At 55.5% G+C, this 27,872-nt stretch overlaps 12 protein-coding genes across 12 annotated transcripts; 5 read left to right on the top strand and 7 right to left on the bottom strand.

The window, feature by feature from the left end:
- Positions 1 to 336: 336 nt before the first annotated feature.
- Positions 337 to 1,446, bottom strand: B0I36DRAFT_348009 (ribosomal protein L22; the record flags this gene model as incomplete). The annotated part of the gene is made up of 4 exons (XM_046156636.1): positions 337 to 495; positions 589 to 776; positions 957 to 1,170; positions 1,444 to 1,446. The coding sequence occupies 4 exons, from the start codon at positions 1,444 to 1,446 to the stop codon at positions 337 to 339; spliced, it is 564 nt and encodes a 187-aa protein (XP_046013686.1).
- An 880-nt stretch (positions 1,447 to 2,326) lies between these two features.
- Positions 2,327 to 3,446, top strand: B0I36DRAFT_240695 (Fibrillarin-domain-containing protein; the record flags this gene model as incomplete). The annotated part of the gene is made up of 3 exons (XM_046149783.1): positions 2,327 to 2,575; positions 2,663 to 3,323; positions 3,391 to 3,446. 3 exons carry the CDS (start codon positions 2,327 to 2,329, stop codon positions 3,444 to 3,446), a joined length of 966 nt encoding a protein of 321 aa, XP_046013685.1.
- Positions 3,447 to 6,366: 2,920 nt separating this feature from the next.
- On the top strand, positions 6,367 to 7,343 carry B0I36DRAFT_101369 (uncharacterized protein). The gene has a single exon (XM_046147723.1). The coding sequence runs from the start codon at positions 6,588 to 6,590 to the stop codon at positions 7,191 to 7,193; it is 606 nt and encodes a 201-aa protein (XP_046013684.1). The 5' UTR covers positions 6,367 to 6,587; the 3' UTR covers positions 7,194 to 7,343.
- B0I36DRAFT_101364 (uncharacterized protein) lies at positions 7,321 to 9,732 on the bottom strand. The gene has a single exon (XM_046147722.1). The coding sequence runs from the start codon at positions 9,557 to 9,559 to the stop codon at positions 7,448 to 7,450; it is 2,112 nt and encodes a 703-aa protein (XP_046013683.1). The 5' UTR covers positions 9,560 to 9,732; the 3' UTR covers positions 7,321 to 7,447.
- A 1,481-nt stretch (positions 9,733 to 11,213) lies between these two features.
- B0I36DRAFT_361605 (uncharacterized protein) lies at positions 11,214 to 12,960 on the top strand (the record flags this gene model as incomplete). The annotated part of the gene is made up of 7 exons (XM_046158506.1): positions 11,214 to 11,403; positions 11,457 to 11,609; positions 11,669 to 11,758; positions 11,827 to 11,982; positions 12,265 to 12,305; positions 12,361 to 12,503; positions 12,579 to 12,960. 7 exons carry the CDS (start codon positions 11,214 to 11,216, stop codon positions 12,958 to 12,960), a joined length of 1,155 nt encoding a protein of 384 aa, XP_046013682.1.
- A 1,194-nt stretch (positions 12,961 to 14,154) lies between these two features.
- Positions 14,155 to 14,557, bottom strand: B0I36DRAFT_101304 (uncharacterized protein). The gene has a single exon (XM_046147720.1). It carries the CDS (start codon positions 14,446 to 14,448, stop codon positions 14,236 to 14,238), a length of 213 nt encoding a protein of 70 aa, XP_046013681.1. The 5' UTR covers positions 14,449 to 14,557; the 3' UTR covers positions 14,155 to 14,235.
- Positions 14,517 to 16,132, bottom strand: B0I36DRAFT_101315 (uncharacterized protein). The gene has a single exon (XM_046147721.1). The coding sequence runs from the start codon at positions 15,997 to 15,999 to the stop codon at positions 14,668 to 14,670; it is 1,332 nt and encodes a 443-aa protein (XP_046013680.1). The 5' UTR covers positions 16,000 to 16,132; the 3' UTR covers positions 14,517 to 14,667.
- A 1,610-nt stretch (positions 16,133 to 17,742) lies between these two features.
- Positions 17,743 to 19,995, bottom strand: B0I36DRAFT_101278 (uncharacterized protein). Its single transcript, XM_046147719.1, has one exon. The coding sequence runs from the start codon at positions 19,808 to 19,810 to the stop codon at positions 17,900 to 17,902; it is 1,911 nt and encodes a 636-aa protein (XP_046013679.1). The 5' UTR covers positions 19,811 to 19,995; the 3' UTR covers positions 17,743 to 17,899.
- A 1,309-nt stretch (positions 19,996 to 21,304) lies between these two features.
- Positions 21,305 to 21,684, top strand: B0I36DRAFT_320155 (uncharacterized protein). Its single transcript, XM_046153519.1, has one exon. The coding sequence runs from the start codon at positions 21,312 to 21,314 to the stop codon at positions 21,558 to 21,560; it is 249 nt and encodes an 82-aa protein (XP_046013678.1). The 5' UTR covers positions 21,305 to 21,311; the 3' UTR covers positions 21,561 to 21,684.
- Positions 21,685 to 22,860: 1,176 nt separating this feature from the next.
- Positions 22,861 to 23,686, top strand: B0I36DRAFT_320154 (uncharacterized protein). Its single transcript, XM_046153518.1, has one exon. The coding sequence runs from the start codon at positions 22,881 to 22,883 to the stop codon at positions 23,376 to 23,378; it is 498 nt and encodes a 165-aa protein (XP_046013677.1). The 5' UTR covers positions 22,861 to 22,880; the 3' UTR covers positions 23,379 to 23,686.
- Positions 23,687 to 23,720: 34 nt separating this feature from the next.
- B0I36DRAFT_430216 (uncharacterized protein) lies at positions 23,721 to 26,324 on the bottom strand (the record flags this gene model as incomplete). Its single annotated transcript, XM_046162529.1, has 4 exons — positions 23,721 to 24,278; positions 24,457 to 24,503; positions 25,337 to 25,410; positions 26,295 to 26,324. The coding sequence occupies 4 exons, from the start codon at positions 26,322 to 26,324 to the stop codon at positions 23,893 to 23,895; spliced, it is 537 nt and encodes a 178-aa protein (XP_046013676.1). The 3' UTR covers positions 23,721 to 23,892.
- Positions 26,325 to 26,496: 172 nt separating this feature from the next.
- Positions 26,497 to 27,167, bottom strand: B0I36DRAFT_101265 (uncharacterized protein). The gene is made up of 2 exons (XM_046147718.1): positions 26,952 to 27,167; positions 26,497 to 26,898 (listed from the first exon to the last, which is right to left on the bottom strand). Exons 1-2 carry the CDS (start codon positions 27,020 to 27,022, stop codon positions 26,619 to 26,621), a joined length of 351 nt encoding a protein of 116 aa, XP_046013675.1. The 5' UTR covers positions 27,023 to 27,167; the 3' UTR covers positions 26,497 to 26,618.
- Between the last annotated feature and the right edge of the window lie 705 nt (positions 27,168 to 27,872).

The following is a 27,872-nucleotide window of genomic DNA, read 5'->3' as shown; positions in this document are numbered from 1 at the left end:
AAGAGACCTCGAAATGATGGGGCACTGTGTCAAGGTTAGCCAACACAGCTAGCTAGAAACGAGGCTCGCGCCATGGTATGAAGTTCACGCAAAAGCCCGGCCGGTCCCCGATCTCCGAGTCTGAGTGATGTCTTTCATGAATCCGTTTTTGTATTTTGTGGGAAAATCACACGAAAAGTTCCATTTCGCGAGTTTTTTGCATGCCAGAACCTTGAGACCCTAATGCTTAACGACCGCCTTGACACCTGGAGTAGAAAAGCAGCTATCCCTGACCGTCTTTGCGCGTATTCCCATCGTCACATTCCTCTAATAACTCCGCCCCGGCTTGTATTACATTTACGCCGAGGTGATAGCCTTCCGGAGGCGAGAGCCGCGTTGTCTGGAAGAAAGGTGGGCAGAGTCACGGCCAACAACAGCCTCGGACTTCTGGACAACCTCCTCACCCTCGGTCAGGATGAGCTCGATGTGGCAGGGGTTGGACATGTAAGGGTTGATCTGTGTCGCGCATTAGTGGCTGCACGGATGTCAAGTCTGCATGCCGAGCCTGGGAGGGTCAAGCCGCGTTTTGATGGCAGGGTTTCAACATACACGACCGTGGGCACGGTAAGTCCGTCTGCGCTGCTTGGGGGCCTGGTTGACCTGGATGTGCTTGACGATCAAGTTGGAGGTGTCGAGACCCTTGGCATCAGCGTTGGACTCGGCGTTCTTGAGGAGGCCGAGGAGGTGCTCGGCGGACTTGACGGGCCAGCGGGCCTTGGTGACACCGAAAGCCTTGCCTGTTGGTGCAAAGAGGGACAGTCAGCAATTGTGCATACAACAAAGGCAACAGGAATGTCCCAAGGTGACAATCCTCAATTCCCCAATCGATGTGGTTCTGATTGCCGAATTCCTTTCCCCCCCTCCGCAAAACTCGAGCCCGGGGTCCACCTGAAGGAGAATGCACAAGTCGTTCGTACCTTGGGCAGTGCGGCCGATGGAGCCAGCGTACCGGCGGAAGGGGACGGCCTCCTTCTTCTCGCAGACGTTCTCGAGGAAGGTGACGGCGCGGGTCAGCTTCCAGCCGTTGATGGCCTGGGCAGTCTCGCGGGTGTTCTTGAAGGAAACCCGGAGGTAGGCGCCGCGGGCGCGGGCGGACTTGCCCGACTCGATCTCGGTGGCGGCGTAGCGAACCTGCAAAATTCGAAGTCCATTATTAGCCTGGAGTTCCTGCGCTGTGTATGCGGGCGTCGTGATCGGGCTGGCGGGGGGACAGTCGTCGTCGGAAGCGCGGGTTGTGGGCTTGCGCTCCTCTCGTCAAGACATGGGCGTTTTGAATTGGCCGCCTGCAGCGGCACTGGCGCAACTCTGATAATCCGTGTCCGACTCGATTCGCAAAAGTCCCATTTTCCGGCGGCCGTCCGAACGACGATTGTGGTGAGGAGCGTCTCGTCGCAACAAACGTACCATCTTTGCTGTGTTTGGTGTGGAGATGGATTGCCGTGTCTGGTCGTTGGGTGTGGTGTCGTGAGGTTGAAGGCGTCAAGGTCGAAAATTCATGAACTTTTTCGTGGCAGGCTCGTCCCCACTAGCCGAGTCCAGCGAAAGGGCGGCCGGGAAAGGGGAGTGGGGCTATTTTGACCTGCGTGCACTTCTTCCAAAGTAGGGCTCGCTTACCCTATGGCCGCTGGCCTGGCTGGGTGGACTTTTCTGGGTGCAGCTGCGCAGCGGTGTCCAGCAGCGCCTGGACAGCGACACGAATCATCAACATGAAGAGCTACGACAAACAAGGGCATGTGAAGCCTGGTTCGTATTACCTGTCATTGATATCTATGAGCATTTTCCTCAGGTGCAGTACCTCATCTCCTGTCAAGGAGGTGCCGAGTGCATGTCTTCTACTTTTGCCGTGATGCCTCTCGCTCACGGGGCGGGAGGGCGTGATTGGCTGGCGCTGATCCGGAATCCACCTCGCAGAAACTCGTGCTATTTGCCATCTGGCCAGGCTGGCTGCCACCTGCCAGACAGCGCCCGTGCTTAAGGTTCTTATCGATATGCTGCAGCATAATCAGGGCCCCACTACGGCGCCCGATACGATGCCCGGAGCTTGCGATAGAGCTATCCTAGAAATTTTTTGGCAAAGGCTGGGCTGCAGGACCCACCCGGCAAGCAGAGGCCATTGGCGTCCAGCAACTGGGACTGAAATTTTCCTTGCTGCTTGCAAGTCGAGATCCGCACTCTGCTCAACCAGCCTTCTACTGCATCACAACACCATCAAACGCACACAGGCGGCAAGCTTTGTGCCTCAATTGCATTCATTCCCATCGCAGCTCGCCCGAAACCGATATACACAATGGGCTTCACTCCCAGAGGCAGAGGCGGCGGCGGCCGTGGTGGCTTCGGTGGTGACCGTGGCGGCCGTGGTGGACGCGGCGGTGGTCGCGGCGGCTTTGGTGATCGCGGCGGCCGAGGCGGTGGTCGTGGCGGTGGTCGCGGAGGCTTTGGTGATCGCGGCGGCAGAGGCGGTCCTCGCGGCGGTGGCCGTGGTGGCCCTCGTGGCGGCGGCAAGCCTGGCGCTCGCGGCGGTGCCAAGGTCGTTGTTGTAAGTTGTCTTCCTGCTTGTTGTCGCAAGCCCATCGACTGCGCAGTCGATAACAGAAGCTAACATGGCGTTTTTCCTCTGTCTTAGGAGCCTCACAGGCACAACGGTGTCTTCGTCTCCCGAGGCAAGGAGGACCACCTGCTCACCAAGAGCATGGCTCCCGGCCTCGAGGTCTACGGCGAGAAGCGCGTGTCGGTTGACAACATCACCAAGGGCGAGGATGGCGCGCCTGTGACGACCAAGGTCGAGTACAGAGTCTGGAACCCCTTCCGCAGCAAGCTGGCTGCTGGTATCATCGGTGGTATCGACAACATCTACATGGGCCCCGGCTCCAAGGTCCTCTACCTCGGTGCTGCGTCCGGAACCTCCGTCTCCCACGTTGCCGACATTGTCGGTCCTACCGGCAACGTCTACGCCGTCGAGTTCTCCCACCGATCCGGTCGCGATCTCGTCAACATGGCCCAGAACCGCACCAACGTCATCCCCATTGTCGAGGATGCCCGTCACCCCCTGCGTTACCGCATGCTCGTCCCCATGGTCGACTGCGTCTTCGCCGATGTTGCCCAGCCTGACCAGGCCCGTATCGTCGCCCTCAACGCCCACATGTTCCTCAAGGTTGGCGGTGGTGTAGTCATCTCCATCAAGGCCAACTGTATCGACAGCACAGCCGCCCCCGAGGCTGTTTTCGCCCAGGAGGTACAGAAGCTGAGGGCAGAGCGCATCAAGCCGCAAGAGCAGCTGACGCTTGGTACGTTCCATACAACTCCCAAGCAGGATTATTTTTCATGCGCATGTTTACTAACATCTTCCGACAGAGCCTTACGAGAGAGACCACTGCATCGTCATTGGCCAGTACCAGGAGGCCAAGTAAGAACGAGGAGAACAAGGAAGAAGCCAGGCTACGGCTTTGTACTATCTCTTGAGGGGACTCATGCATTCACACAACACACTACATCTCCCGAAGCTTTGATTCACACTGAAGAGCCACAAACAGGTGTCCAAATCAGGCAAAAGGCGACCGGCGTTCTGGGGTCTTGGCTGCTGCTTATTTTGTCGTTTCCAGATATTTACCAAACTCGCTCTATTACTCTTGATGTTTTTATCGTCCTCACATCATGTTGTTATTGCATAGTAGACTCGGGCCTTGTCTATTCAATGAGTTTCAAAAGTACAAACGGTCATTATTATGACTGCCACCGAGCCCTGTGATGCCAAGGCTGTCGCACCGCGACCTTTAGATAGCGGTGACTCTCGAAGCATGGCTCAAGCACCTCTTGTCTTGTTTTTGAGGTATTGCTAGAATGAGTTCGTCCGGCGCGGACTGATGCCGTGAGCCGCCCTCATCTGGCTCCCTCCTGAGATGCCCTGATGGCCAAGTTTTCCTGATCTCTGACCCTCGTCCATCCGACCGTCCTCGATAAGCTCCACTTTGAACTCCCAGCTATCTTTGGTCTAGCAAGAGTGGATCGCAAGGAGCGCAGACCCATCCACCTCCGGAACAGGAAATCCCCTAACATGAAGCTGGAAGGGCATTGGTCGGCGTTTTGCTGGTAGTGTGTGATATCGTGGCTGTCTTGCTTTCTCCCAGCGTTCCTCCCATTCTCCCCGCCTCCTCCTCGTGATTGAGGTCACGGCAATCATCAGCAATGCTACCAGTTGGTCGGTGCTGGGACTATCGATCACACCTGACATTTATTTCGTCCCTCTTCTGCACGGGATGACAAACTTGCTCCTGCTGTATGTGGTTGCTTGCGCTTGGCTCTCGACACCCCATTTTGTTACGCAACGTGGTGGTATGTTTTTGGTAAACATTGCTTCTCAACTCGTGTCTGATCCAAAGGAGATAGAAAAAAGGCTTCCCTCTTCTCAAGTTGAAGTTGGCCTTCTTGGCTTGCAGAGAGATATAGTCGTTTGATTATCTGGAACCGATCACACGGTGAAACTCGCGAACTTGCCCAAAACAATGGCGATTTTGATTCTACTCCCAGGAATAGAGCCGCAAATTCCAGGCTGATAGGCTTGGGCAGAAGTCTAAGCCGTCCTTCCGGCTCGCAAGGGAAATGGCTGTGATCTGCTTCAGATTGAGATGATACGGCGGACTCGGAATCGCTCCATAGACGAGTACACAAGACCCTTCCCTCAGTTCAGATCATCATCAAAGACTACATCGCAATTCCCTAGTTCGGGCCAAGAGAACAAGCCGCTCAAATGAAACGGGAATATGAAAAGACCAAAGTCAAAACACGAAAGGGGGAAAAGACTTTCAGACTGCGATCTGTCCTTATCACCGCGTCGTAATTCATTGTTAGCTCTCTCCGAATGACCCAACACGACATCACGGCGTCCTTTCTTTGACAGAGCCATCCCTATGCGTGAAACCACAGTTCCTCGGTTCTAGACAACTACGACATGGACGTGTCTTTCCAGGCACACATGCATATCGTCAAGGTGGGAGCCCCACCATACACACACATACACACACGCCTCTGGCCGGAGCGCCATAAAAGATAAAATAGACAGACTTTCCCCTCTAATCAATGACCACGAACCCCCTCCAGGCAGACGTCAGCCAGACGTGGCCCACGACAAAAGCCCAACAGCCTCACTCTTTGGATTGCTGTCAGTCAGGCAGGCAGTCAGGCAGGCAGTCAGGCAGTCAGGCAGGCAGGCATGCCTCTTGCCCGTCCTATCAGAAGTTACTTGACCATTATTAGGCTAGGGGGCCATTCACACACACAGCCTCATGGATTGCGAATGCGCGCGGAGTTGTCCATCGCTGGTTGCTTCGGACGCGCCGTGCGCCGCCCGGGGGGGCCCATCTCACGTGCTGACTTGCTGGGCTCGCGCATTGCGGTCTGCTTTCTGAGGCTGCTGCTGCTGTTGGTGCTGGGGCTGCCGTGGCTGCTTTTCAAGGTTACACAGCATATACTTGCCCAATCTCCTTTTAACGTCCAACCAACGCGAAGTCACATGAGCCCCTAATGCAACCGCGTGTCTTAATGAACTTGCGAGTTAATCCCCCGGTCTATTGGCCCACGATCATGAAGTCGTTCCATACTCAAGAGTGGCTCATGGTCCCATCATCACTCTCACAGCTGAAAAAAAGCCACGTTCTGGCGATAGCTCACACAAATGAGGGACGCCCCGCGGTATTCCGTAAGGAGCTAATGGAACACGTTGTGACTTTCGTTCAGTACTATCGCAAACTCGTCTTAACAAGCTGCATGGCGGGGCTAGGTACTGATAAGAATACAAAGACAGGGAAGAAAAGAAAAAAGAAAATCGTCACTAGTAGGCTGTTGCCATCTCCCCTGTCCTTATTTGAGATGGCCTCCCGGCTTCGGCGACAATGTCTCCTCGAACAATTCTCGTGGTAAGAAAAGGTCAAGCTTCGCCAGCAATTCGGAACAGTAACTGTGAAGAAGGCTGTGCGGAGGTAGAGATATGCTTAACACGCCCGCAACAGGAAGGATTGTAACGAACAAAGCAGGCTGGAGAATGCGCGGGTAGTGGTGGTGGTGTTGAGCGTTTAGAGAACATGCGAATTGTCCGGATTGCTGATCACCACACCCCATAGGAAGCACAGCTTGAAAGCCGTGGGACGATGATGGATATGATGATTGGCAGATAAGGGGCGTACGACACGTCAAGGCGTGTCACAAGTGCCTGATGGCGGTAAGAGTCACACCAGTGTTCAGCTGAATATGACCACACGAGACAACAAGCGGTTACTCAAGTAGGTTTACAAAAGGTTTGTAAGGTTCGAAGAGCGCCATGCAGCTTCGCTGCCCAAGGCTGGGACACGTTTGCCTTTCAGGTGCTTTCGACATCTTGACTCGCCAAAAAGGCAATTTAATGCCCTTGGATTCCCAATAGTTATTAATCGACCAGTCTGAACTCGCCATCAGTTGGAAGCGGCGTTGGCCGGTTCATTCCGCCGCCAGAGCTTTCTCTCCCCCTCAGCAGAGGCGAAAAGCGAACATTGACCATTTGCCGCTTTGAGAAGGTGGTTATGTGTGGACGGAGCTGGTCGAAACGTGGTACTACTGTAGCTGTGAGGTGTCATCAGCGATGGAGCGTGCGGCCTAGCATTGGCTCCGGAGCAGCCCGCAATCAACTTGCCAAGTGTGCCACACCACTATGCGGACATTCGAGGTCAGATGACGCTGCTGTCACACCTGGAGATGCAGTGCTGCATGGTCTCCACACGCCGCCCCCACAGAAGTACCTGAAGGCAGACTGCCATGTACCAGGCGCCGACATGAAAGGTACCAGTCAGGTATCAGGAGCATCAACAAGACCAACCTTGGAAGGCATGGGACCAGCCGCCCACCTTTCCGAGCCAGGTTTCAAGGCGGGCAGCGAGTTAATGGCTAGGACATCTCCTTATCTTTCCCGGGCATCATCGTCAGAACACGTGCTCGTGTTGACTCGTGCGGTTGGTGCCTGGCACCAGGCCGGCGCAAAAATGCAATTTGTGCGACTGTCAACACGGCGTGTAGGGAAGCGATGGCGTGGCGGGGACCGAATGGTTGTGCGCATGGGTCGGCCCGCCAGCAGCGTCGGGCATCCGGTGCACAAGGCTGGCCGCAATTGTTTGTTGCTGCAGAGCCCCTGACGTTTGTGTTTGTGATTGATCGGCTGCAGCCTCGATCCCCGATCCATGTCACCCAGCTCGTTGTGATGCCGGCAGTTTGGTGTTGAGACTCTTGTGACCCAGCTGTGCAGTTCAGCTATGAAGACTCGGTGCTCAACCAGAGCCACTGCCAGTGCCGATGCAGTATATCTCGCCGTGCTGAGTTCGGTCACAGCAGTCACATGATGAACACGATGTGCGAGCCATGGATGCAAATTAGAATTTGCGGTACAAAACTACAGTATCTCAAGTTGAATAGGCTCATGGTGGTTCAATAGTGCATGCCCTTTGTACAGGTGCATATCAGAGTCGGAGCGTCGCCTGTCCACAAACAGATCAGAAGTACTTGGGAGGGGCTGTTTAATACTGTTGCCAGTTGTCGTTGGGTCCGTAGCCACATTTTCAGGGTTCGCAGCCTGGTCCCGGGTCCAGAAACGAAGAGCGTCCCTTTGCCACTGTCCACGGTCTACAATCTCCGTGTAGATTCGTGATGTCGCGTAGAATGTCTCGGCTTCCATGGAGGACATGTGCAGCTTATGAAGCAGCCATCGGTTGATCCACTCCGCCTTGTGCCATGACTTCTGAACAGTGGCCAGAGCCTGCATGTTATCTTCGCTCAGTAGCCTAACGCGTCCATCTTGATCTCGCTGCGCGTCACCTTTCAAAAGATTGTGAATGTTGACTTCTCGTAGACTCTGGTTGATCAATTTCTGGCGGGAAGGATTGGTGTGCGGCAGCGCCAATGCACTCGTCAGAGCTTGATACGGCATCTTCGGCTCACTCTCAAGCAGGGCGCCGGGGCTTGAAAGGAGGAGCGGGAAGACGGATCTTCGTGGCGCCGTTCGTGTCACATCCGCAAGCTGAATTTCCTCTGGACTCTCCTCCCACAAAGCACTCCAAGCTCGAGGCAAGTGGTCAACGGAAGATATTAGCCCCAGACGCCGACACTCGCTTTCGAAATAAGCAACCCTTTGCAAGGTCTGATCTCGCTCCCTGATGGCCTCTTTGAGATCAGATGGATATGATCGAAGAAAGTCTGCGTCATCACGGTTGATGGCGTGCGAGAATTTCGTATCTAGTGCGTGTACGGCCTTTGTGTCAAGCTGGTTGGCCTGAGCAGCGTCGTGTGCCGCCCGCCGGAGCCCGGAGACATTAAGACTGGTTAGGTCATCGCGGAGCTTGTCGAGCGACTGCTTCCTGCCTCTCAAATTGATGAGAAGCTCATCTATTAACTTGAGCTGTCGAATCAAAGCCTGTAGCTTGCTCAGGACAGGGTGTATGTTTGGTGGGCGGAGACCGGTTATGCCAAGTAATTCATACGGCAGGTCGGCGTGCGGCCTGGTAATGATTACACCGTCCACCGAGCTGGATTCCGCCGTCCCTTCGTCCGATGCAGATTCGGCGTAGGCAGTATTGGATCTCGCTGCGGTGCTGAAGAAGACGCGCTCCTGCTTGTCCAGTGCGAGTTCAGCCTCGTGAAGATAATCAATCATTTCACGAAAGCGTTGATCCACTTCTTCCTGCTCGTTGCAAGCTCTGTGCATATCGTCTAGAAGCTCAATAAGATGCGGGCTGTCCGTCATCTGCGCTCTGGCCGCTTCCAAAAAAGCCAACTCAGCCTTGTTGCGCTCCCTACGCCGCGCATCGGCATTGTATCGAGCAGTCCGCAGACTTTCGATCAGCTCTGACAGATTGGTTCTTCTGTATCGCAGCTTGGCAGCAGATTTGTACAACTGCTTTAACACAGGATCGTCCTGGGCCGAATGGACGACACTCCTGGGTTCGCGCTCACCATCATAAGAATCTGTCCTATCGCTCAAGCTTTGGTCTTCGTACGTGGCGCCGGATGTACGACTGTCCATTTCACTACCCAAGCTCGAGTCTGCAGGCGTTACAAGACGAGAACGGCTATGGTTGGTGACACGGACAAAAGACGATGGCTGGCGAGCTTGGCCTGACTCGAAGTCCAGTCGTGCCCTTGAGTGCATCTGCCGAGTCATCTTCGTGTTGCTGCTGGGCCGCGTCCGGAGATTGGGAGGCTCGGGAAACGACTGACGTCTACGCGAGAGTGGCGAGAAATGTCGTGTGTGACGTGTGGCAGGGCCGTAGAGTGACCTCAGAGATGCCATTGAGGACGCGACTGTGCGGGGGAAGATCTCGCCAGCCTCGTCAAAATTGGCACCAGCAGCAGGAAGCATTGGAAGGATGCCAGTGCGATGGTCGTCGGGGTGCCTGTGGTGCCTATGGTGATCGGATTCCGCGTCAGATGCCGAGTCTAAAGAAGCTAATCGGCTCCTGAACCGGGTGATGTCGACATGGTCACGGAGGCCATGGTCGACGAACGCCATCTTGGATTGATTGCATGGCTGACGGCCAGAGGGGACTCAATCTCTGAAGGAGCACAGGCGCGGCTGGGAGAGGCTGTGGTAAAGTTGAAGCCGAGGGCCAGAAACTCGCAGGTCTTCTTGAGTCGGGGTCCAGCCAGAGATGCGCGTGTTGTGTGTATATGTCTTGGACGTGGGCAGGAATTGGTGTCGGACGCGAGCACGATCTGGACAATTGGCGTCTCAACACCAACGCAAGCCGTGGCTTCCGCTCGAAGCAAGGTCAGGCAGGACCCGGCAATCAGCCGGGGGACTAGAGTAGAGCGTGCCGTGCCGTCTTGTGCTTGGAGTGCCACCCCATTTAGACTTGTTCACCTGGGCCAGTGGCCCAGGGATGCTGGACGGATAGAGTAACCGTGATGCTGCCCACGTCGCAAAATGCCATCACCGGTGAGGAATGGCGGGTGCGCTGCCCAACCGGTCAGGCCTTCCAAGGTTGGCATGAGGCCCTGCTCACTGCACACCACCACTAATTGACCAAACCACTACCCACCACCACCACCGTGGGGGGCCTCCACTCCCCTCCCTGCGCTTCCTTCCCAAGGGTTGTTGGTCTTGGGCTGCATACCACGCCATGCCAGAGCTCCTTCGGATTTGCGACACCCCCAGTACATGGCCTCGGGCCGGCATGAACAACGTGTGGCTGTCCGCCAGTACCTCGTTGGCCTTGGTGTGGTGCAGCTGCTGCTCTAGATTGCGGACACTCTACGGCCCATTTCACAGGGCACAGGCCTCGGATCTACACACTCATTGAGTCCCCCATTGAGCAGCCTCACCACCCATGGCTACCGTACCCCGTCCCCGGCGATTGCCACGGCGGCAACTGGCAGCTGATGGATGGCCATTGCCGGCATCGCTTCCTGTATCTCCCGTCTGGCGTTTCATGCAGTCTCGGTCCGCCTTGTCTCCCGTCACTACTTACAAGATCGCGTCGGTGCCCATCTCCGCCTAGCCATCCAGCCTCTGTCCTCGGCGGCACAGCACGTCTTGTCTGCCGCTGTGTACGCTCATCCGGTCCTTGGCCCGAGGCTCCTGATTCCGCCCCAGGATACTTCTGCGGCCTCTGCCCCGAGTACGTGCCTGGTGCATGACAGAGATTCTCATGGCACGTCCACACACTGCGCCTTCCCGCCTATTGTATTCCAGCACGGTGCTATCGAGCTTTTACGTCCTGCGGACCAGATCATTGTGGTGTTCACCGGCTGAACTTCATCTGAGGAGCTGCACCTGTTCCCGCCCTGTGGCATACGAGTTTGAACGATCACGATCACATCGGAACCGTCCGAACTCAGCCGATGCCCAGCACTAAATCACGTCTTTGTCGCCTTTCCCAAAACTCCTTCGCCACCAGTAAAACGGGACCAGAAGCGTAGGACTTATTGCCAGCATGTTGCTCGGTCTCTGAAGGGACTCACGACCAACCTCGGGAACCCTTCAGGCCGCGTCGCGTTGGAAGGGCGTCGTTTAGACTGGTTTGGCGCCACCAGGCATCTGAATGATTTTCTACTCCTAAGCGCGCACTAGTAGTGATTTCGGCAGCTCACAGAAGGGGGGTACCATCTGCCGGTTTCATGGTAGCTCGTATCCAGATCCCGGCTGTTAGCCACGCAATGACATAATGCGCAGTAGTGAAAAGCAACGATCCTCGGGACGGGGTCGGCATGAGCGCAATGACACCGAAAACTACGGGTACAGCGATGGGCATGCACATGAACATCAACACGCTTCGTTGGATGAACAGCAAGAGATATATGCAGCCGCGAGCTATTCGACACTAAATCAGCATGGCCTGCCGCTCCATGACAATGGTGAGTTCGAGCGGCAAACTAGGTGAATAGCCTCGCCGCTGACCATTTTGCAGATGGCGTCCGCTACTACCCCGGGGATGATTCACGCACGCCTCGGAATCATCAAGATGATCTGAATCTGGGCCTCGAAAACCTCTCTGTGACGGATGACCCCGCGCCGATGGATCCGACGTTTCAGCTGCCTATACGTGGTGACTACAACGAAGGTAATTCTGTCAAGTTTCAACTCGTTGAGGCCATTACGTACTAACGCCTGCTGTCTCAGAGATCGACCCAGAATACACCTTGGGCAGGGGAGACGGCGTATTGAATGTTGCTGGGGAGGACTCGGACCATGAACCTCAGGTTCATTTTCGTATGTTTCTTGGAATGCCACTCTCCTGACTGTTCGCGGGATAGTCCATCCAGCTGACCTGCCGGAAGCGTACTCTTCCATTCAACCCGAGAATTACGAAGAGACACAGGATGATGTCTATCAAGCAGACCTCGAGACTGCAATGAGAAATAGCAGGGCAGATCATTACAGTTCACCGAATACTGATGGAGCATCAACCTCTGCAGCGCCACTTTATTTCGACGGTGAGTCTGCTTGTACTTTTCCTCGTAACATCGACGCTGATGCAAGAACGACACAGAAGGGACTACGGAATTTGTTCCGCTCGAACTCAATCAGCCACAACACTCTCATCAGCATCATGCTCAGCAGCACACTCGTAACAAACATCACGGAAAACGTAGCCACCATGCGCCTGCGTTTGACTCGTCCCACAAGGGCAAGCAAAGTCGGCCCCCCGCATCAGGTACGGCATGATACGTATCAATTCCCATGCTATCTTGTGCTAAATTTCACCGTATGGATAGAATATAAGATAGTCCGCTCATCTAACTTCCAGCTCGGATCCGTGAGTATCTCTTCTGGCGTCCTCATCATGTCCTCATTGATTGACACGAGTTCAGGTCTTCAAAGTCAACTGGTTTGAGCCTCGAGGTGGCATTCAGAGACCCAACGAGACATTGACCGACGGCGGGCAAGACCCTTACTTCTCGGGCATCCGTCGCTTCATAGTGGTCAAAGAACTCAGGGGTCATAGTCTTTGTGTGTAAGCAATATCGATCCATATTGGGGAAGGAGCATGGACTCCTTTGTCGTGAAGCAGGTTTTGACCATGTTTTAGGGGTATTTATACGTATGGCCTCCAAGGCTGTCTCAAAAATGGCGTTCACCCAGAACATCACGCCCAAGCATTTGATGAGAGATATGAGCTGCCACCACCATTAGAAGGCGAGCCTCAACTTGGATTCGCTCCTATACCAATCACGATCTCCGAACAGGTCTCGTATGAAACGATTGACCCCAAATCTCGGATCAACATGGCCAAACTCCACACCATAAATCACAACGTTCCTGTGTCATTCATAGGACTTGTCGCTCCGGACTACCACCAATATCTGCGTCAATGCATCAACACGGTCTTTGGCAGGCAGGATGTGCCAGCTCGGCACCACCACGGCAGCGGAGGGAAGGGCAAGGGCAAGGGCAAAGATCGGAAACGCTGAAATGCCTGTGGGCATGCGACATTTGACTCAACGTTCATGCTATCATCGCCCTGCCAGAAGGCGTAGCTGACAACAACAATCATTATTATGTTGAAGGGGAGGCCGGGTCATGTATCCGTCCTCCTCCTGGCGACCTCTGGACGTATTCGACCACTGTCTTCGGGAAGCGTCGCCTACTGTCGTCACGGCAGTCTCAAAAACCATAAATCCTATCGCACACATCCATCTAGCTTTTGCACCAGTGCAGGTCCTGTGCCGCGTGCTGAGCAAATGGAACTTGAGATCACAGCTTCTTTTCCATCACCCCAAGGACGGAGTATCTCCCCAAACACCAAACTCATGGTTTTACGTTGCAAGATGCAATTCAAGAGGAGAAACTCTGTTGCTCAATTGCTCAATTTCCGTGGAAGTTGTCGCTTTTGCATGCATTGCAGGTGCATAAGCTCTTTTTTTCGACGTTGTTCGGATATCAAAGCCCATCACTCTTTTTTCGCTTTGTCTCGCATGATAGATGCAATCACGAGCTATGAATAATCCCTCTTGTATCTCAAGTTTCCGGCGATGACCTTTAACGACCACACAAGTCTCGGCAACAAGCACCGAATTTCATCATGGTCAAATCCACGCAATCGTTTCTATATATTGTTTACAACCAAGCACTTACTTTTCCCTGGCTTTTTGTGCTTTTGCTTTCTACGATTGACGTCTTCTCGTAATCACGGCTTCTGTCTCGCGCGCGCTCATATTTGAAAGCAAGCCCGATCGAGTCTTGCCCGTTCACAAGATTGTCCGGCATCTTCTTCGCCTGATTGTGTCTCGAATTTCGATTTCTTGCTGGTTTCTCTTTTTCATACTACTCATGAGGTCCGCATCTTCAGCTTACCTGCTGCATTCCGCACTCGGGAGAGCAAGACATGATAGCTGCCACGCTCTTTCAATATAAATCATATGTTTACAAGCTTGGAGGATATAAACTGTCCCTATCGGCCACCCTTTTGCGTAGAATATGCCCTGCAGGCCCTGTGTCCGACCTACCTACGCGTGAAATGTTTGACGGCGAACACGACTATTGCTGGGGGTGCGGGACGTAACAGGTTGAAGGCGGCATGGCTGCCGGGTTTCCCTGCCGTTTTCCCCTGGTACAATGGCCCTTGTCACTCGATCATTATTTTTCAATCGCGCCCAGGTCACATTCCCAATATAGCCGTCCTGCTTCAGTGTATATTCATTTTGTATTGTCATTGTCGTGAATCTAATCTACATGATTGTCCCCGCCTAGCCGCGACAAATGTCCAGAAACCTACTTGATCTTCCCGGACTGATCCACCATTCTGTCTGAGAAGCTCCATCAAGCATAGCGAAACAGAAGAACCCAGCCGTAAACTCATTAGACAACTTGGTCAGCGCAAAATGCCAGACATGACAAAAAAACAAAAACGCCAACCTTCGCAACGTGAATGCACGACGGAGACGTACTTTAAGAACCATTCTCCCATTTCTTCCCGCGGACAAATGCTTCAATGACACGAGTGCCAAAATACCGTTGCGTCGTCATTTGTTGTCGTGGTGCTTTGATGTGCATGCCGCCCAGAAAATACACAGAAAATCTCAATTACGCGATGCTGGCCAACATGAACAAACTCAATGGGCGAAGGAAAGCAGGAAAACACCGCAATCAAGCAAGGACCAAGGCTGTATCATCACGTCTTACTCGCGCTGACGGTGGCGGCCCTGGCTGCGCTTTTTACGCTTCTCCTCCTGGTACGACAGGTCGCTGCCGACCTGGCTGCCCACTTGGCTGCCGCCCTGGCTACCGCCGGCGCTAGAGGACAGGCCAGGGATGACGTGGTGGTAGGACTTGGTGCCAAGGTCGCTCTCGACACCGAGATCGCTCTCAGGTGCGTAGCTACCGACAGGCAGGTACCGGCCCTGCATGCCAATGTCTGCCTCCTCCTCGATCGTGCTGGGTCCGCGGTTGCCAAGGGTAGGTCGAGTCTCGGCCCGCTGGAAGCTGAAGTCGCGCTTGGGCTTGCTGGAACCGCCGGCAGACCGGTCTCTGTTGGCTTGACGCTTGGCCTCCGCACGCATGCGTTCCTGCTCCCTGTCTGCTGTACGGTCAGCAGTGCTGTAAACCTTGCGGATGCCGCCGTTCTTGCGTGCCTCTTGTCTCTCGGCGCGGCTCGGTCTGGACGGGGGTACACTGGAAGCATCGTCACGGTGGCTGAGAAGGTCGCTGCTGGCGGAAGTCGAGTTGTCCGGGTGTGTCGAGCCGTCCCACTCGCTGCCCTCGCTTGCCTTGTTGATGCCTCCGACGCGGGCGGGCTTCTCGTGACGATAGGCACGGAGGTGATCCTGGGCAGTCGCTTCAGCCATCTCGTCGACGAGCACGCCGTCCTCGCCGCCGCGGCGCTTAGCAGAGCGTTCGCGATTCTTGCGGTCCTTCTTCTTCTCCCGCTCGCGCTCCTTCCTCTCGCGCTTCTCCCGGCGCTTCTCCCGGCCGACAAAGTCTGACACGCCGCCGGTGATTCCAGTTAGGGTGCTGCCCGTCTCCGCCGAGTCCCCGGTCATCTGCGTCAGCCCACCTGTGTACTCGGTGCTGACATCGTCGTAATCCTTGTACACGCTGCCGCCGCCGAGCTGGGTGCTGGGTGTCGCGCCGGAGAGGATGGTGCCGTTGGGGCCCTTGCGGCGGAGCACGGTCGACTTGTAGTCCTCCCAGTCGTTCTCCTTGAAGTAGAACCCGCCGTTCTTGGCCCAGAAGAAGAACCAGATGATGGTGATGACGAAGCCAACGCCAATCAGGGCAAAGAGCACAAACATGCCGGCGTTGTTGATGTCTTTGAAGTTGACGGCGCCCTTGTGCGGGTCGGGCTGTGGCGGCTTATCACCGTCGCGCGCCAGCAGCACCGAGCGGGCGGCCAAGGGACCTAGTCGGGCCACGACATCGTTGGTACTGGGCTCTGTGCTGCGAGCGGTGCGGACTGCCGAGGTGAGAAGCTCGCGAGCCTGAGTGGCCCATGTTGGCACTGCAGGAGCCATCTCGGGGAAGTCAACCGAGCCGGCTACGCCGAGTGTGATTGTCGTAGTTCCGCGATGCTGCTGGAATGTGTGGCGGAGGCCGTGGAAGCGGTGGGCGGAATTGTGTGTGGCAGTCTGAGACCTTGCTGGAATCGCCCAGGCAATCCCGCTAAGCCAGCTAGGAGAAATGGATGGAATAAAGCGGACGACGCAGAGAAATTGCACAGAGTCCTTCGCCCTGCTGCTATGTGCCGTCAATAGATCGTTGCGGTTTGTGGTGGAGGTCTCAGAGGTCGTGGGGTTGCTGGAATGGAGTGCGAGGGACGTGTTGGGAGAGGACAGCACGTACAGTAGGCAGGTGCAAGGACGCAGCGAGGCTTAGAGATGGCTGCCTGGTCGTTGCTGTGCGGATCACACTTTGTGCCTTGGCCGGGAGCGAGGTGGCACAAGCGTAGTGCGTGGCTGGGGGGATGGACAGAGGTTGGACGGGCGACGCATCAATCAATGCTGCTGCTGCTGCTGCACATGCGCCATGGCAGGATCGATTCCTTGGAAGTAAATAGATTACGTCGGTGGTGGCTGGTCGTCCAGGCAACTCACCTTAGTCATCAGCGGCCACCGACGACGGTTCCTGGTGCGTGCATTGTTCTCGGTTGTGGGTCCACGCCATCTTCCCCTCCCTATTGTATGGGTGTCCAGTTGCGGGCCGTTCCCCTGGCTTCAGGTTTGACTTTGGCTAACCTCCTTTGACCGAGCTTGTTCAACCTCACCCCAAAGAGAGCAACGAAATAGCCCAAGTGAAACATGGCCCCCCCTTCTGCCCAAAACCGACGGTGATCTCTCCGCAGTTCACCACAACCGCCCACCATGCAGTTTGCTTCCAGCGTATAGGAAGCCAGACAGTAACAGAGGAAACGGCCACTCTCGCTGCCAGAGGACACACAGCTAGCCGCCCAGCCTATAATTAACTTGGCTCCCATGCTGGCCACACTCACCGCGGGCCACCCTCTTCTCTCGAGGATCACCGCCATGTCCGACAGCCCCTGAACCCCCCAATGTCCAGGAACAGTCGCAGATATGTCGCTCTGTCCCAGTTTGGCCACTGATCACCTGACATAAACCCCTTATACATGAGCCACCAAACAGGCTACGGATGGACGAGGGCGCCAATCACCAGTGCCCGTAGACACAATGAGGCATCTTAGCTTCCTGAGCCCTTCCTTGTTGGCATTTCTCCACGGCAAAGCTCGCAATTGCCATGGTCTGTCAAAGGACTCGTGTATTTAGGGGCGAAATGGGACATCTACCTCGTAAACAAGAGTCTGTATTACATGGAGTATCAGGGGCCGGCAACGCAGAGGAGCTTCCTGGGCTCAACCCAGTTGCACCACCTCCAAAGGTGCGGCAGTAGAAGTGAAGAAGGAAATGAGAGAGCCATTGAGAAATACAGTCCGAAGGAGACATGACAGGGCACCAAGAATGCCTGGCAGGAATCAGCCCATCAAACAAAATGCATAAAAAACAGAATATCGTCTGACGTTGCCATTCTCGCAGACAGGATTGCCACATATTAACACGTATTGACCTGAGCCATGTCTCTTCATGCATCCACCTCGCTCATGTGCTCGTGCAGCGCATAGATCGCCAAGACAGGCTCGCAAACCACTCGCCCTTGGAGTTTAACAACAAAAGATGCACATCAGGACGATGAGCGATATTGAGATCTTATTGAAGAAGAAAGGCAGAGCCCCAAGCGGGCCCGCCAGAAATGAAGAGAAATGTAAACAGATCCGCTTGCTTCATGAAATATTCGTGAGAACGTATAAGAGAGGAAATGCAGAATGCCAAAGAACACCGTAAACAGAGGACCTCCCTCAAGATGCACATCGTTACCAATCTGGCATCCTACTCCTTCAACATCTCAGTAGTTGTACTGAGGGTTGTAGTAGCCCGGGCCCGAGGCCGGTGGGTGAGGGTAATAATGATCATCTTCGTATTCGTCCTCGTCATCAAAGGCCGGCACGAATGGGAATGGGTCATAGACGCCGCCAGCCTGCTGGCCGCCACGCGGTCCTGGTGTACGTCGGCCAGAGCCGTAGCTGCTTGGCGCATAGTTGTTGTATGGCACCTGCGCAAGCGCGGGCGGGTGGGTCATTGACCTTGGATCACGATTGCGAGGATACGATCCCACGTGAGGCTCGGGAGCGGGAAGGCGCTTCTGCGTGCGCATGGTCCGGCTCTTGCGCCTGTAGTTGGGCTCGGGGAAGTCGTCATCATCATCCTCCTCCTCTTCCTCGTCCTCATCATTGATGGTCGCAGTATCACGCTCCGTGGCACGATCACTGCCATGACGATTGCCTCGGCCAATGTTAACATCGCCACCAGCAGCGCATGTGATCTTGGCCCCGCCGACTTCGATGACGCCTCCTCTGGGAAGCTTGATCGTGATGTCGTCCTCCTCGTTGCTGGAGCGGGTGGTGCGAGTGGTTGCAGAGTGTTTCCAGTCACTCTCGTCTCGACTCTCGGTGCTCCGCGTGGAACGAGTGCTTCCGCCATTCTTGATGTACTTCAGAGCTTCAGCGGTGAGAGGCGCGCCATGGCTTTGAGTCATGACGCCGTCCTGATAGTTCATGGCCTTGCGGGTCTTCTCATCCAGGCCTCCGCGGAACTGAGAGCTCCTGCGGCGTGCATGACCAGCCGCGGGTTCCCTCTTGTAGCTGGAAAGATCGCCGTCTGACTCTTCTTCATAACTGTCGTTACGACGGCTTGCAAATGGGTTTGCGTTGGATCCGTAGCCAGATGAGATGCGGCGAGGATCTGGCCTGTAGACGATGTCATCCTCCTCGTCAAACTCATCGTCCTCGTCCTCGTCAAGAACCTGAGGCCTTGACTTGCGTCTCATGGTACCGTGAGGAGGAGCCTTGAAGACAAGGCGGTCACCGCCGCTTATTGAAGGCCGCGCAGAAGCTGGCCGTGCTGGCGGTGGCGGCATTCTCATGCGGTCATCGTGATCCTTGCTGATCTTCCTCGAGACAGAGGGCTTGCGCGGGATTCCACGCTCGAGCATGGGCTCGGGCTCGTAGCTCGAGGGCGGCCGAAAGCCCATAGAGGATTGTGGGCGTCCGAATCGAGCTGAGAGCTCGCGGGGTCCGCCATGGAAATCCATGGGAGGCGGGTGCCCAAGAGGTGGCCCCGGAGGTCCCGGTGGCCCCGGATGCATCGGCAGGTTCATATGGGGCGGTGGCGGGCCATTGAACATGCTCGGGGGTCCAAATGGCTGCGGAGCGAACCCGCCCGGCGGGGGAGGACCATTATAGAAAGCAGAATGCGACATCGGCGGGCCGCGTTGATTCTGACGGGCAGTCTGGCCATAATAGCTCTCTGGACGAGTCCTGGATCGCGGGCGAGAGACGATAGTTTGTGGATGTTGGGGGACACCGTAGTATGACGCCTCGTCTATCGACCGACCAGGAATGTGGCCAGTCGTCTTTGACTGGCGGACGCCTGGCCGTTTCGGGGGGCCCTGCTTGCTTACGACGATGGGCCCCGACTTGCTGTTCTTCCGGGAGTCCTTGGGTCTTGACTTGACGAGCTCACGTCTTGACAACTGATCAGCAGCATCCTCGTCCGAGTAGCCGTCGTATGACGATGGCGGCGACGAAGGTGAGTGCCCTGAGGGGCCTTTCCTTGATCTGCCAGTATTAGATCTTTCCTTGGTCGGGCTTGGCGATATGACGGATTTGGCATACGTCCGCCTCGATATAGGGTCATCATCTTCGTTGACCTCCTCACAGTAGGCGATCCTAGAGGTAGGACTCAGGTCTCGAGGCATGTTGGGCAATGGGACTGCCGGGTCTTGCCACTCTGGCGCAGAGGACACGCGAGGAATGGCGATGGGAGGGCAGATATGCCCCAAGGAGGGTTGGAGCCGTCAAGGCTTAGGGCGGGCCAGTCTCCGTCGGGTCAAGCAGCTGCAGTGCAATTGCTCTTATGCTGGGCTGAGAATAGCAACGTGTGAGCGACAGGGCTGGAGAAGCTGGTTGTGGTTTCGGCGCCGGACGGGAGAATCGACAAGAGTCGAAAAGTCCGGAGAGCAAGACGAGCTTCGTGTACAGTAAGAGGCTTGAGTCTGGCGATTACAGTGTAGGTGTCGTGACGATGTCGAGGAGAGTGAGTAGTCTTTGAATTTTTTTTGGAAAGTGTCAGGGAGCAAAGCAGAGTGCTTGTGCCAAAGCCGAGCTGTGGTGAGGTGTTTGGAGAAGGACAGAACAGAAGGGTCTGGCTGGCAAGGAGAGCAGAGACACGAAGGGCAGGAAGTGGGGAGATGGGCAGGAGGTGGGTGGTGGGTGGGCGGTCACTCTTGCTAGGCGGGCGGGCGGGAGAGAGCATGGAGCGGGTGGCATGGAATGCTGCTGCAAGGGTGGGCAATCGATAGGGCAATATCGATACAAGCCAGCGCGCCAGGGCACTCAGCCTGGGGAAAGAGCCCTGTCAGCGCCCGCGTTGAGTGGTTGCAGGGGTGGGCGCCGCCCGGGGGCAGGGTCTCAAACAGCTCGCCTTGGCCTGACAGCCATCACTTCACCACACAGCAGCAGCGACGGCCTTTGTGACAAAGAGCCTGCCAACTCCTGTTGCCCAAGAGCACCTCGTGGCTCCGTCCAGGCACCCAACGTGGGGCCAACGTCGAAGCGCGAACCCACGAGAGCCCACAGACGCGACGCCGCGCTTCTAGAAGATGGATATGCCACGCGCTGGTGGGAGACTAGACGGCCTAGCTGGGCGGGCTCGAGCGGGTAAGGTTGGGTGGAAACTCTGGGCTGGCGACTGGGCTGGCACGACCCTGCCACGAGACAGTCAGTGACTCCGGAGTAGGGGGTCGTCGAGTTAGCCGTCAGCGTCTCGGATCACCACAAGGACCAGGCAGTGAGTGGTGACTCTGGCTGCCTGCTGGCTGGAGCTACCAATTTGATGGGCAGAGTCATACTGTCTCGTTTGCTGGACACGCACTCTCTCTTTCTCTCACTCTCTCTCTGTGTGCTGATCGCCTGGGCAATTGAGCGATTGGCAAGCTGGCAGTCCACGAGAGCATGCAGGCGGCACTGGTTTGGTGGAAGTGTCTAGGATGAAACAGCGCCTGAAGTGGACGACTGACACGCATGAGGGTAAGCGAATCGGCGCCGTGCTGGGGCCAGCCAGAAGGACAAAGGCCCGTGCTGTGCTCGCAGATTCATGCGTCGTCGACCCTGACACGTACGCTGGTCGCACCGTCCGTCAGACAGCATCAGGGTGCCACCATGTCAGAACCAGTCGCTCCCCCACCGAGAATGGCATGTATGTGTGTACTCGAAGCATGTACCTCGAGATCCGCGAGAGCAGATCCGCGAGGTCCCAGGTCCAAGATGGATTGGCTGGGGCTGACTGGACAGTTGCGAGGCTTGGGTATCAATGCCGCGGCGCTGGGCCGCACCCACTTTTTGCAGTTGTTGTTGGCGCGGCGAATGAATGCTGTCTGTCCTCGGGCAGGTCGACCATCAGCAGGACACGCTCCTTGCCAGGCAGCTGCCGCCGTAAGAGATGGGTGAGGCCATCGCCAGATGGAGGGTTGTTGCCTGTCCACTTGTTGGATTTGCCAGTCGTCTCTCGTCGCGGACAAGCCATGTTTGCCGGCGAGGACGGGGCGAACGGGAGCGGACTGGATCGTGACGGGGCCGGCCAGCGCCCAACTCGCACGCGCACAATCAATCCGCAACGAATGGATGGGATGGGCCATGGCGCTGCCAGCGCACCACGTCGTTCGGGGAGCCATGCCATGCCATCCATGCAGAAGGCGCCTGCATGTCGCGGGCGGGCTGCCCCATGGCCCAATGCCCTCGGCCCAGCACGGCGTCCCATTGGCGAGCGCGCTCCGCGGTTGCAGCAGAGGTGCAGGACAGGAATGAATGCACCAAGCAAAGAAAGCGCTCGATGGAAAAAGAAAAGCGCTAGCCTACCTTGGACAGACGGACGAGTCTTGACTCTTGCCTGCCTCCTTGGGGCCGGCAGCAGCACGAACACCTGCCCGCTGAAGTCATTGTTCACGATGCCCGCGAGGGTTGCTCCCCAGCAATGCCCTCGAGGATACTGATGTCACTGGCAACTGTTCCAATTGGTGCCCCCCGCGTCGCACTGTCATCTGCCATGTAAGCATCAAGTGCATAGACTAGGGACGATACATGGCTCTGCAGGTCGTCGTCGACAGTGTTGTGCGTGCGTGCGTGCGTCCTGGACTGGTAACGCCACGCACTGCTGCCCTTCTCGTGCCCGCTTTGCCACCCACGGCGCGAGACGAGCAATGAATGTCTGGCACGCATGCTGGGGACACATCCAACTTGGCCTGGCTAGGTGAGGCGTGCTCGCCACACAGGTTGGTTGGCACTGCGCATGCTCTGCAAGCCAACGCTGCACAGGCGCCCAGTCAGATCAGCATCCAGCGTTCCAGGTGGTGTCACGGCAGGCGCGCGGTGGAGGGCCGATGGCCACGCACTGCAGCAGCATCATGATGAGCAGAGCCGGCCACGGCAGCCGTGGTGGCCCATTGTGCGCCTTGTGAATGGCCCGGCGACGCGAGATTGCTCGACGGCCATGTTGCATCTCTGTCGTGAGCTGGTTGGCGAGGCGCTGCCAGTCACACCTGCCTGCCTGCATGTCATCCTTCAGAGAGCAGCCAGCCAGCCAGCCCGCCAGCCCGCCAGCTCCAGTCAGTCCACCAGTCCAGCACCGACCACAAGCTTGGCTTTCCAGGGATCCGGTGCCGATCGTCACGCTAGCAGCGCCGACACTTCGCTTGATTACCCCGTTCGTCGTCTTAAAGGCGGCCAGCCTCGAGACAAGACGCCAGACATTGCAAGGGATGGCCTAATGTGATGACGACGACGACGACGACAAGACTTGCTGTACATACCCGCAGCATGCTGTCTCGTCGCGCAGACCATCCGGCTATCGCGAGTCTGGTGCTTCTGTCCCAAGAGAGTCCCGTCAGAATGGAGCAATCAGCAAGTGCAAGCGGCCACTCCCGGCCTCGCTTCCCGGCTGACAATCCTCGACAGGCTCGCCTCTCTATGACACCCGTGCGCGATATGGAGGTGCCGGCCAGGGATGGCGACAAACGACAATCAATGCCCGATGCTGACTGGGACGAAAACTCTGTGTTCCGCATTTTCATATTCCCAGACGACCACCTTCTGCGCGGCGGTCCCTCCGATAATCGCCGTCAAGGCCAATCCGCTGATCAGCCCGCCTCACTTTGTTTCGGCTTGGGCACGGCTCTTGCAGACGTACTGCCCGAGGAAAAGTCCCAGAGCCGCCAATGCCTAACTGCCGTCGCCGTTGGTGCACACGCGCAAGCCTGGTGGCGATGCTGATGCTATCGCCCAAAGCACGAGGAAAGACGTCTAACCTCGGGTCTTTCGAGATCGAGATGCTCAAAGGGAGAAAGCACAGTTCCGTGCTGGCTCTCCCCCACCTCGATTGGATGGTTCCATATGGCATATGGCAGGTCCTTCCTGGTCAATACGTGAGCGGCTAAGAAAACCTGATTGGTGCCCGAGCAGCCTCTTCTTCACGATGCCCGCTCGGAACGGCCTGCAACCCTCACAGTGTAATGTCCTGCCCGGGTTTTCCGGGGACGGACGTGAACGGCGACGGGACGCCAGCCTCCACCAGCCCATCCGCCGTCGTACGCCTCCCACAAGCTTCAGCCTGGTGCTCACCGCCTTTTCCCCACATCGATCTCGCCAGCCACACCAGTTCTATTCAACTCCCTGTGACACACGAGGTGAACATACCAACGTGTCCAGTGATATACCTAAGGACGGGGCAGAGTTGAGCCACACGTCAGTCGATGGTGCTTCAGCCACCGTCCAGATCTACCTCGCGTCAGCTCGGTAGGCCCTGTACATATTCGTGATTGTAGCCACTACTGTTGTATTGTCTGGGACCACGATGGTCCCAGACTTGACTGATTAGCCAGTACAGAATAACTAGGCTCCCGAGAGCCCTGCCTTGTCGCTTTCTGTTCTGCAGAAGGGGCTGGGTATCGCTTTGGTAAAAGCCCCCGGTGGAAACGCCGAACCGGCCGTTCCACCAGCCCACCCGTGCCCATACCCACACGTCCGTACCGAGGATGGGATCTGGCCAGGCTGATTGCGGTCGACGGTGCGAATCCAGCCAGGCTTGTCTTTTCAGGGTCCAGCCGTCTAGACCGCGGCAACGCTCGGGCCCCTCATTGGGGTTCTGGGGCAGGAAGACATTCTTACACGTACCTAGGTATCATAATGTGTCGAGCTCGTGGAGATGAGTTCCTGGGCGGCCAGCAATGAACGGAACGGGATTGACGGTTCCTGAATGTGACACGGAGAGCACGGTCACTCTGGCCCATATGCTTTGACAATTATGTGCTATGCCAAGTTGCTCCATTTTGAAAACTACTACAAGACTTACTGGGTTTTCGGTCACTGTTCCAACACTTTTGCCAGTGAGATAAGAGCCTGCCGAACAGAAATACACAGCTATGTACATCACTTCCGGACCGACTGAGTGGTCTTGATCTGCGTTTTCCTTTCCTTTTGTTCCAAGTACGGTCCGATGTCCCACGTTGATATGGATGCAAGATGTGGACACATCGTGATCACTACGCCGAAGTCGTTCATTGGGTATGCTATCAACAGTGGCAAAGACGTTTTCTGCATATCAGACCCTGGGCTTTGAATGTAGCCTTTCGGAAGTAGTGCACTTGTACCCAACAACTCATTCTTCCGAGGGGGAAAGTATATGGTGAGATGGCTGCCGCATCATTCCCTTAACAGGGGACTGAGAAATTGCTTTCAATATATAAAAGAAAAGGACAGAAAAAGACAGAAAAAAACCCAAACTATTCCCGCTTTAGCATGCCTAGACCGAACATGTATATGAGCTTTGGAAAAGGTACAGTGGGAGCAGCACGCCGCCCCGACACTGATTGCTCCAGTCGACGACGAAGTCAACACTACTGACCATCATAGATATATGTGCAACAATACGCGCCAGATCAATCCTAGTGAACGCCAAACACACCGGCCGGTTCATTTTCAAGGGTGTCTGTGTCCTCGCGTGCGGTCTTTGCGAAGCATGAGATCCAACGAGAGAATAATAAATCGAAGCACAAGCGAAGTCCGGAGAGGGAGCAGCATGACGCGAATGTTTCGAGCTGCGGTACGAATTATCTTGTGAACGCCGGCTCACCACCATACAACCGGACTTTCTTGCTGGGGGTGGTCTTAGGAGACAGCGCGATGCGATGGCGACCACGAGTAAGTTGTATCCAGCGTTGTTGCCAACTTACTGATACAAAGTCATCTGGTGGTCATCAACATCTTCAGAGATCTTTGTAACTCGTGACTTTTTGTACCAAAGTATCTATCAGGGAAATACACAGGCTTGCCTTCTGGTGTCCCATGGCCGCTTCTCCCTCTTTCCCACCTCGTATGACTACCAGGGTATGAATCCCGCCTGGGCCACGTCTATGGGACTTAGCCCTGTCTTGCCAGTCAACCGAGTTGAACTATCAGCTCCTTGGAAGTGTTGACTACTCTCCTAGCTGCTGAATTCTGACAGAATCAGCAGTCCAAACGAAGATCCGGACGTCACTCTGCGTGGACAATTCGACCACCTTGTGTTTATGTCGCGAGATAGGAATTGCTACAGCAGGTCTGGCGAGAGACAGGCCATTGCAAAAGCCCAAAGATGCATGACACATATATCAAAGATGGTCAGATGTCGTGGCACATAGAAAAGGGCCGGACCATGTTTCAATCACATCCTGATGGCTGTTACGCGAGCAGCTCTGTGTTCACCAGTTCTTTGTCTCAGGCCTCGAGGCAAGCGATTTCCATTCAACATGGCTTATGGCATCACCTCTGCTTTTCACCAGAGGCCACCGTCAAGTATACTTGGATTCCGCGTCCGTTCGTCGTCCAACCAAGCTACTTGAAACACATGCGGGAAGCCGGAGCCATTCAATTCAACATCCGACTGAAGCCCCTCATTGAGCGATCGAGACGCGTTATGTTCCAGATTCCACCGCTGATTCTGTTGATTCCTGGACCCCACATGACTTTGGTCGGCATGCTCTACTAACAAGGATGTATCGACACGTTAGCCTCTTGACAGCACGCAAATGTTTGGCATCCGAACGGTCAATTTACCAGGATCCATGCGAGGAAAGGCATGTACACGGCAGGGAGAAGAATCGGGAATACTGCAGCATATACCCGCCTTGGCAGAATCGTCCCAAGCCGTACCTCCGTGGGCTTCCGTCTGCCACCAGTCATGGAGCTGTTGGGGTGGACTCGTAAACAATAGCTGGCTTTATAACTGATCGCTAGCAAGTCTCTCGAATATAATTAGTGCGAATTAACGCCGCAAATGCGAGCCTTGTGCTCTTGCAAATCAACATACAATTCTGCATCATCATAAACTCGTCCCACGATTCCACAGAAAAGGCTGCTCCATACCAAACCGGCCCCATCTCTCTAGTACGCTTGCGTTCCGCATGATCGGGTCAGTCTTTGATGACAAGCCCTAATCCGCGTAATATCTATATATAAAACCAATTGCAAGGGTCTTCAAGGCTGAACTGATGTCATGCGCAAACCTCCTAGCGATAGGCTCTCTTCCAGCCGAGCATTCGCCGACGAGGCTATCGTGGCTTTGACAAGCACTGGGAGAGCCACGAGCACAGAAGTGGATAGAGAGGGAACCTTTCCCCCAATCAAGAATTCCGCGCGGTATGCTGTTTTCCGTTCTTTGCAGAACGGACTATCAATGCGAGAATATCGCCTTCTGGAAATGGATAAGCGATCAAACACACACGCGCGCACACACGCACACACACACACACTCTCTCTCCCCCCCTCTCTCTCTCCCCCCCTCTCTCTCTCCCTCTCTCTCTCTCTCGCTCTCTCTCTCTCTTCAAAGAAGTGACTGAGAGCCATCTCACGAAAACCATGGCAAAGAGGCTCAAAGCCATCTTTCTATCGTCCCAAAGATACACGATTTCCAAACAATTTCCCAATTGTACAGTAGTCCCTGAAGAGAGCGCCTCACAATCGCCGGCCTCATGTCAAGTTCCAAAAACCCAACCCTTGTAAAGAAGCCTTGGAGCAAGACTCAACTACCCGACCAGCAGCGGCACCCCCCTTAAACAGACGTACTCAAAGAAATGCACCAAAAGAAAACTGGCATTGCAAAGCATCTGCGGATAGTTAGGCTTGTACGGGCATAAACAGGACGAGGACGAGCAAAATCCCAATGGTCCTCAAGAGGCGGGGGCGGGGGGGGGGGCGCTTTTGGATATATGACACGTTTTTCTGCTGCGATTACCTCCCCGCACTCCGACAGCCGAAATGTTGCATGCCCCCGAAGACTTACATGCAACACCATGCGCCGCGACTATCGCGTCGTCCCATTATAACCCCAAAGCGTGGCAAACGCGGCAGATCGCTAATTGATAGATAACCATCGCCGCCAGCCACCCCTCCCAACTTGAGGCGTTCCACACACACACACACACTCTCTCTCTCTATCTCTCTCTTGTTCACACTCTTGGATGCTTGCACGAAGACCGCCGCTATAACCTCTTTTGATGATGATGATGATGATGATGATGATGATGATGGCTTACACACACACACAGAGAACCAAGTCACATCCTATTTCGCTGGGATGGTCTTCCCGCCAACATACAGGAATCGTCGCGGTGGGAATTCCTCAAACAGCCATACACACCCGAGTCCCGCATAATTTGTCTCTAATCACCAGAGACCGCCAACGGCGGCTAATGCAAAAACAAAGCAATAGGGTTCCACCACGGCCCCCAA

This window comes from Microdochium trichocladiopsis (assembly GCF_020744255.1).
Source record: "Microdochium trichocladiopsis strain MPI-CAGE-CH-0230 chromosome Unknown B0I36scaffold_4, whole genome shotgun sequence".
Taxonomy (NCBI): domain Eukaryota; kingdom Fungi; phylum Ascomycota; class Sordariomycetes; order Xylariales; family Microdochiaceae; genus Microdochium; species Microdochium trichocladiopsis.
This window is presented reverse-complemented; position numbering and strand designations above follow the sequence as displayed.

Coding starts and splice junctions, on each gene's coding strand:
- B0I36DRAFT_101315 (XM_046147721.1), bottom strand. CDS start 15,999: ATGGCTCCTGCAGTGCCAACATGGGCCACTCAGGCTCGCGAGCTTCTC.
- B0I36DRAFT_101278 (XM_046147719.1), bottom strand. CDS start 19,810: ATGCCTCGAGACCTGAGTCCTACCTCTAGGATCGCCTACTGTGAGGAG.
- B0I36DRAFT_101364 (XM_046147722.1), bottom strand. CDS start 9,559: ATGGCGTTCGTCGACCATGGCCTCCGTGACCATGTCGACATCACCCGG.
- B0I36DRAFT_101304 (XM_046147720.1), bottom strand. CDS start 14,448: ATGGTTCTTAAAGTACGTCTCCGTCGTGCATTCACGTTGCGAAGGTTG.
- B0I36DRAFT_320155 (XM_046153519.1), top strand. CDS start 21,312: ATGTGTGTACTCGAAGCATGTACCTCGAGATCCGCGAGAGCAGATCCG.
- B0I36DRAFT_101369 (XM_046147723.1), top strand. CDS start 6,588: ATGTGTGGACGGAGCTGGTCGAAACGTGGTACTACTGTAGCTGTGAGG.
- B0I36DRAFT_320154 (XM_046153518.1), top strand. CDS start 22,881: ATGACGACGACGACGACGACAAGACTTGCTGTACATACCCGCAGCATG.
- B0I36DRAFT_101265 (XM_046147718.1), bottom strand. CDS start 27,022: ATGGCTTTGAGCCTCTTTGCCATGGTTTTCGTGAGATGGCTCTCAGTC. Junction 26,899..26,951: donor TCTTTGAAGAGAGAGAGAGA/GCGAGAGAGAGA, acceptor AGAGGGGGGGAG/AGAGAGTGTGTGTGTGTGTG.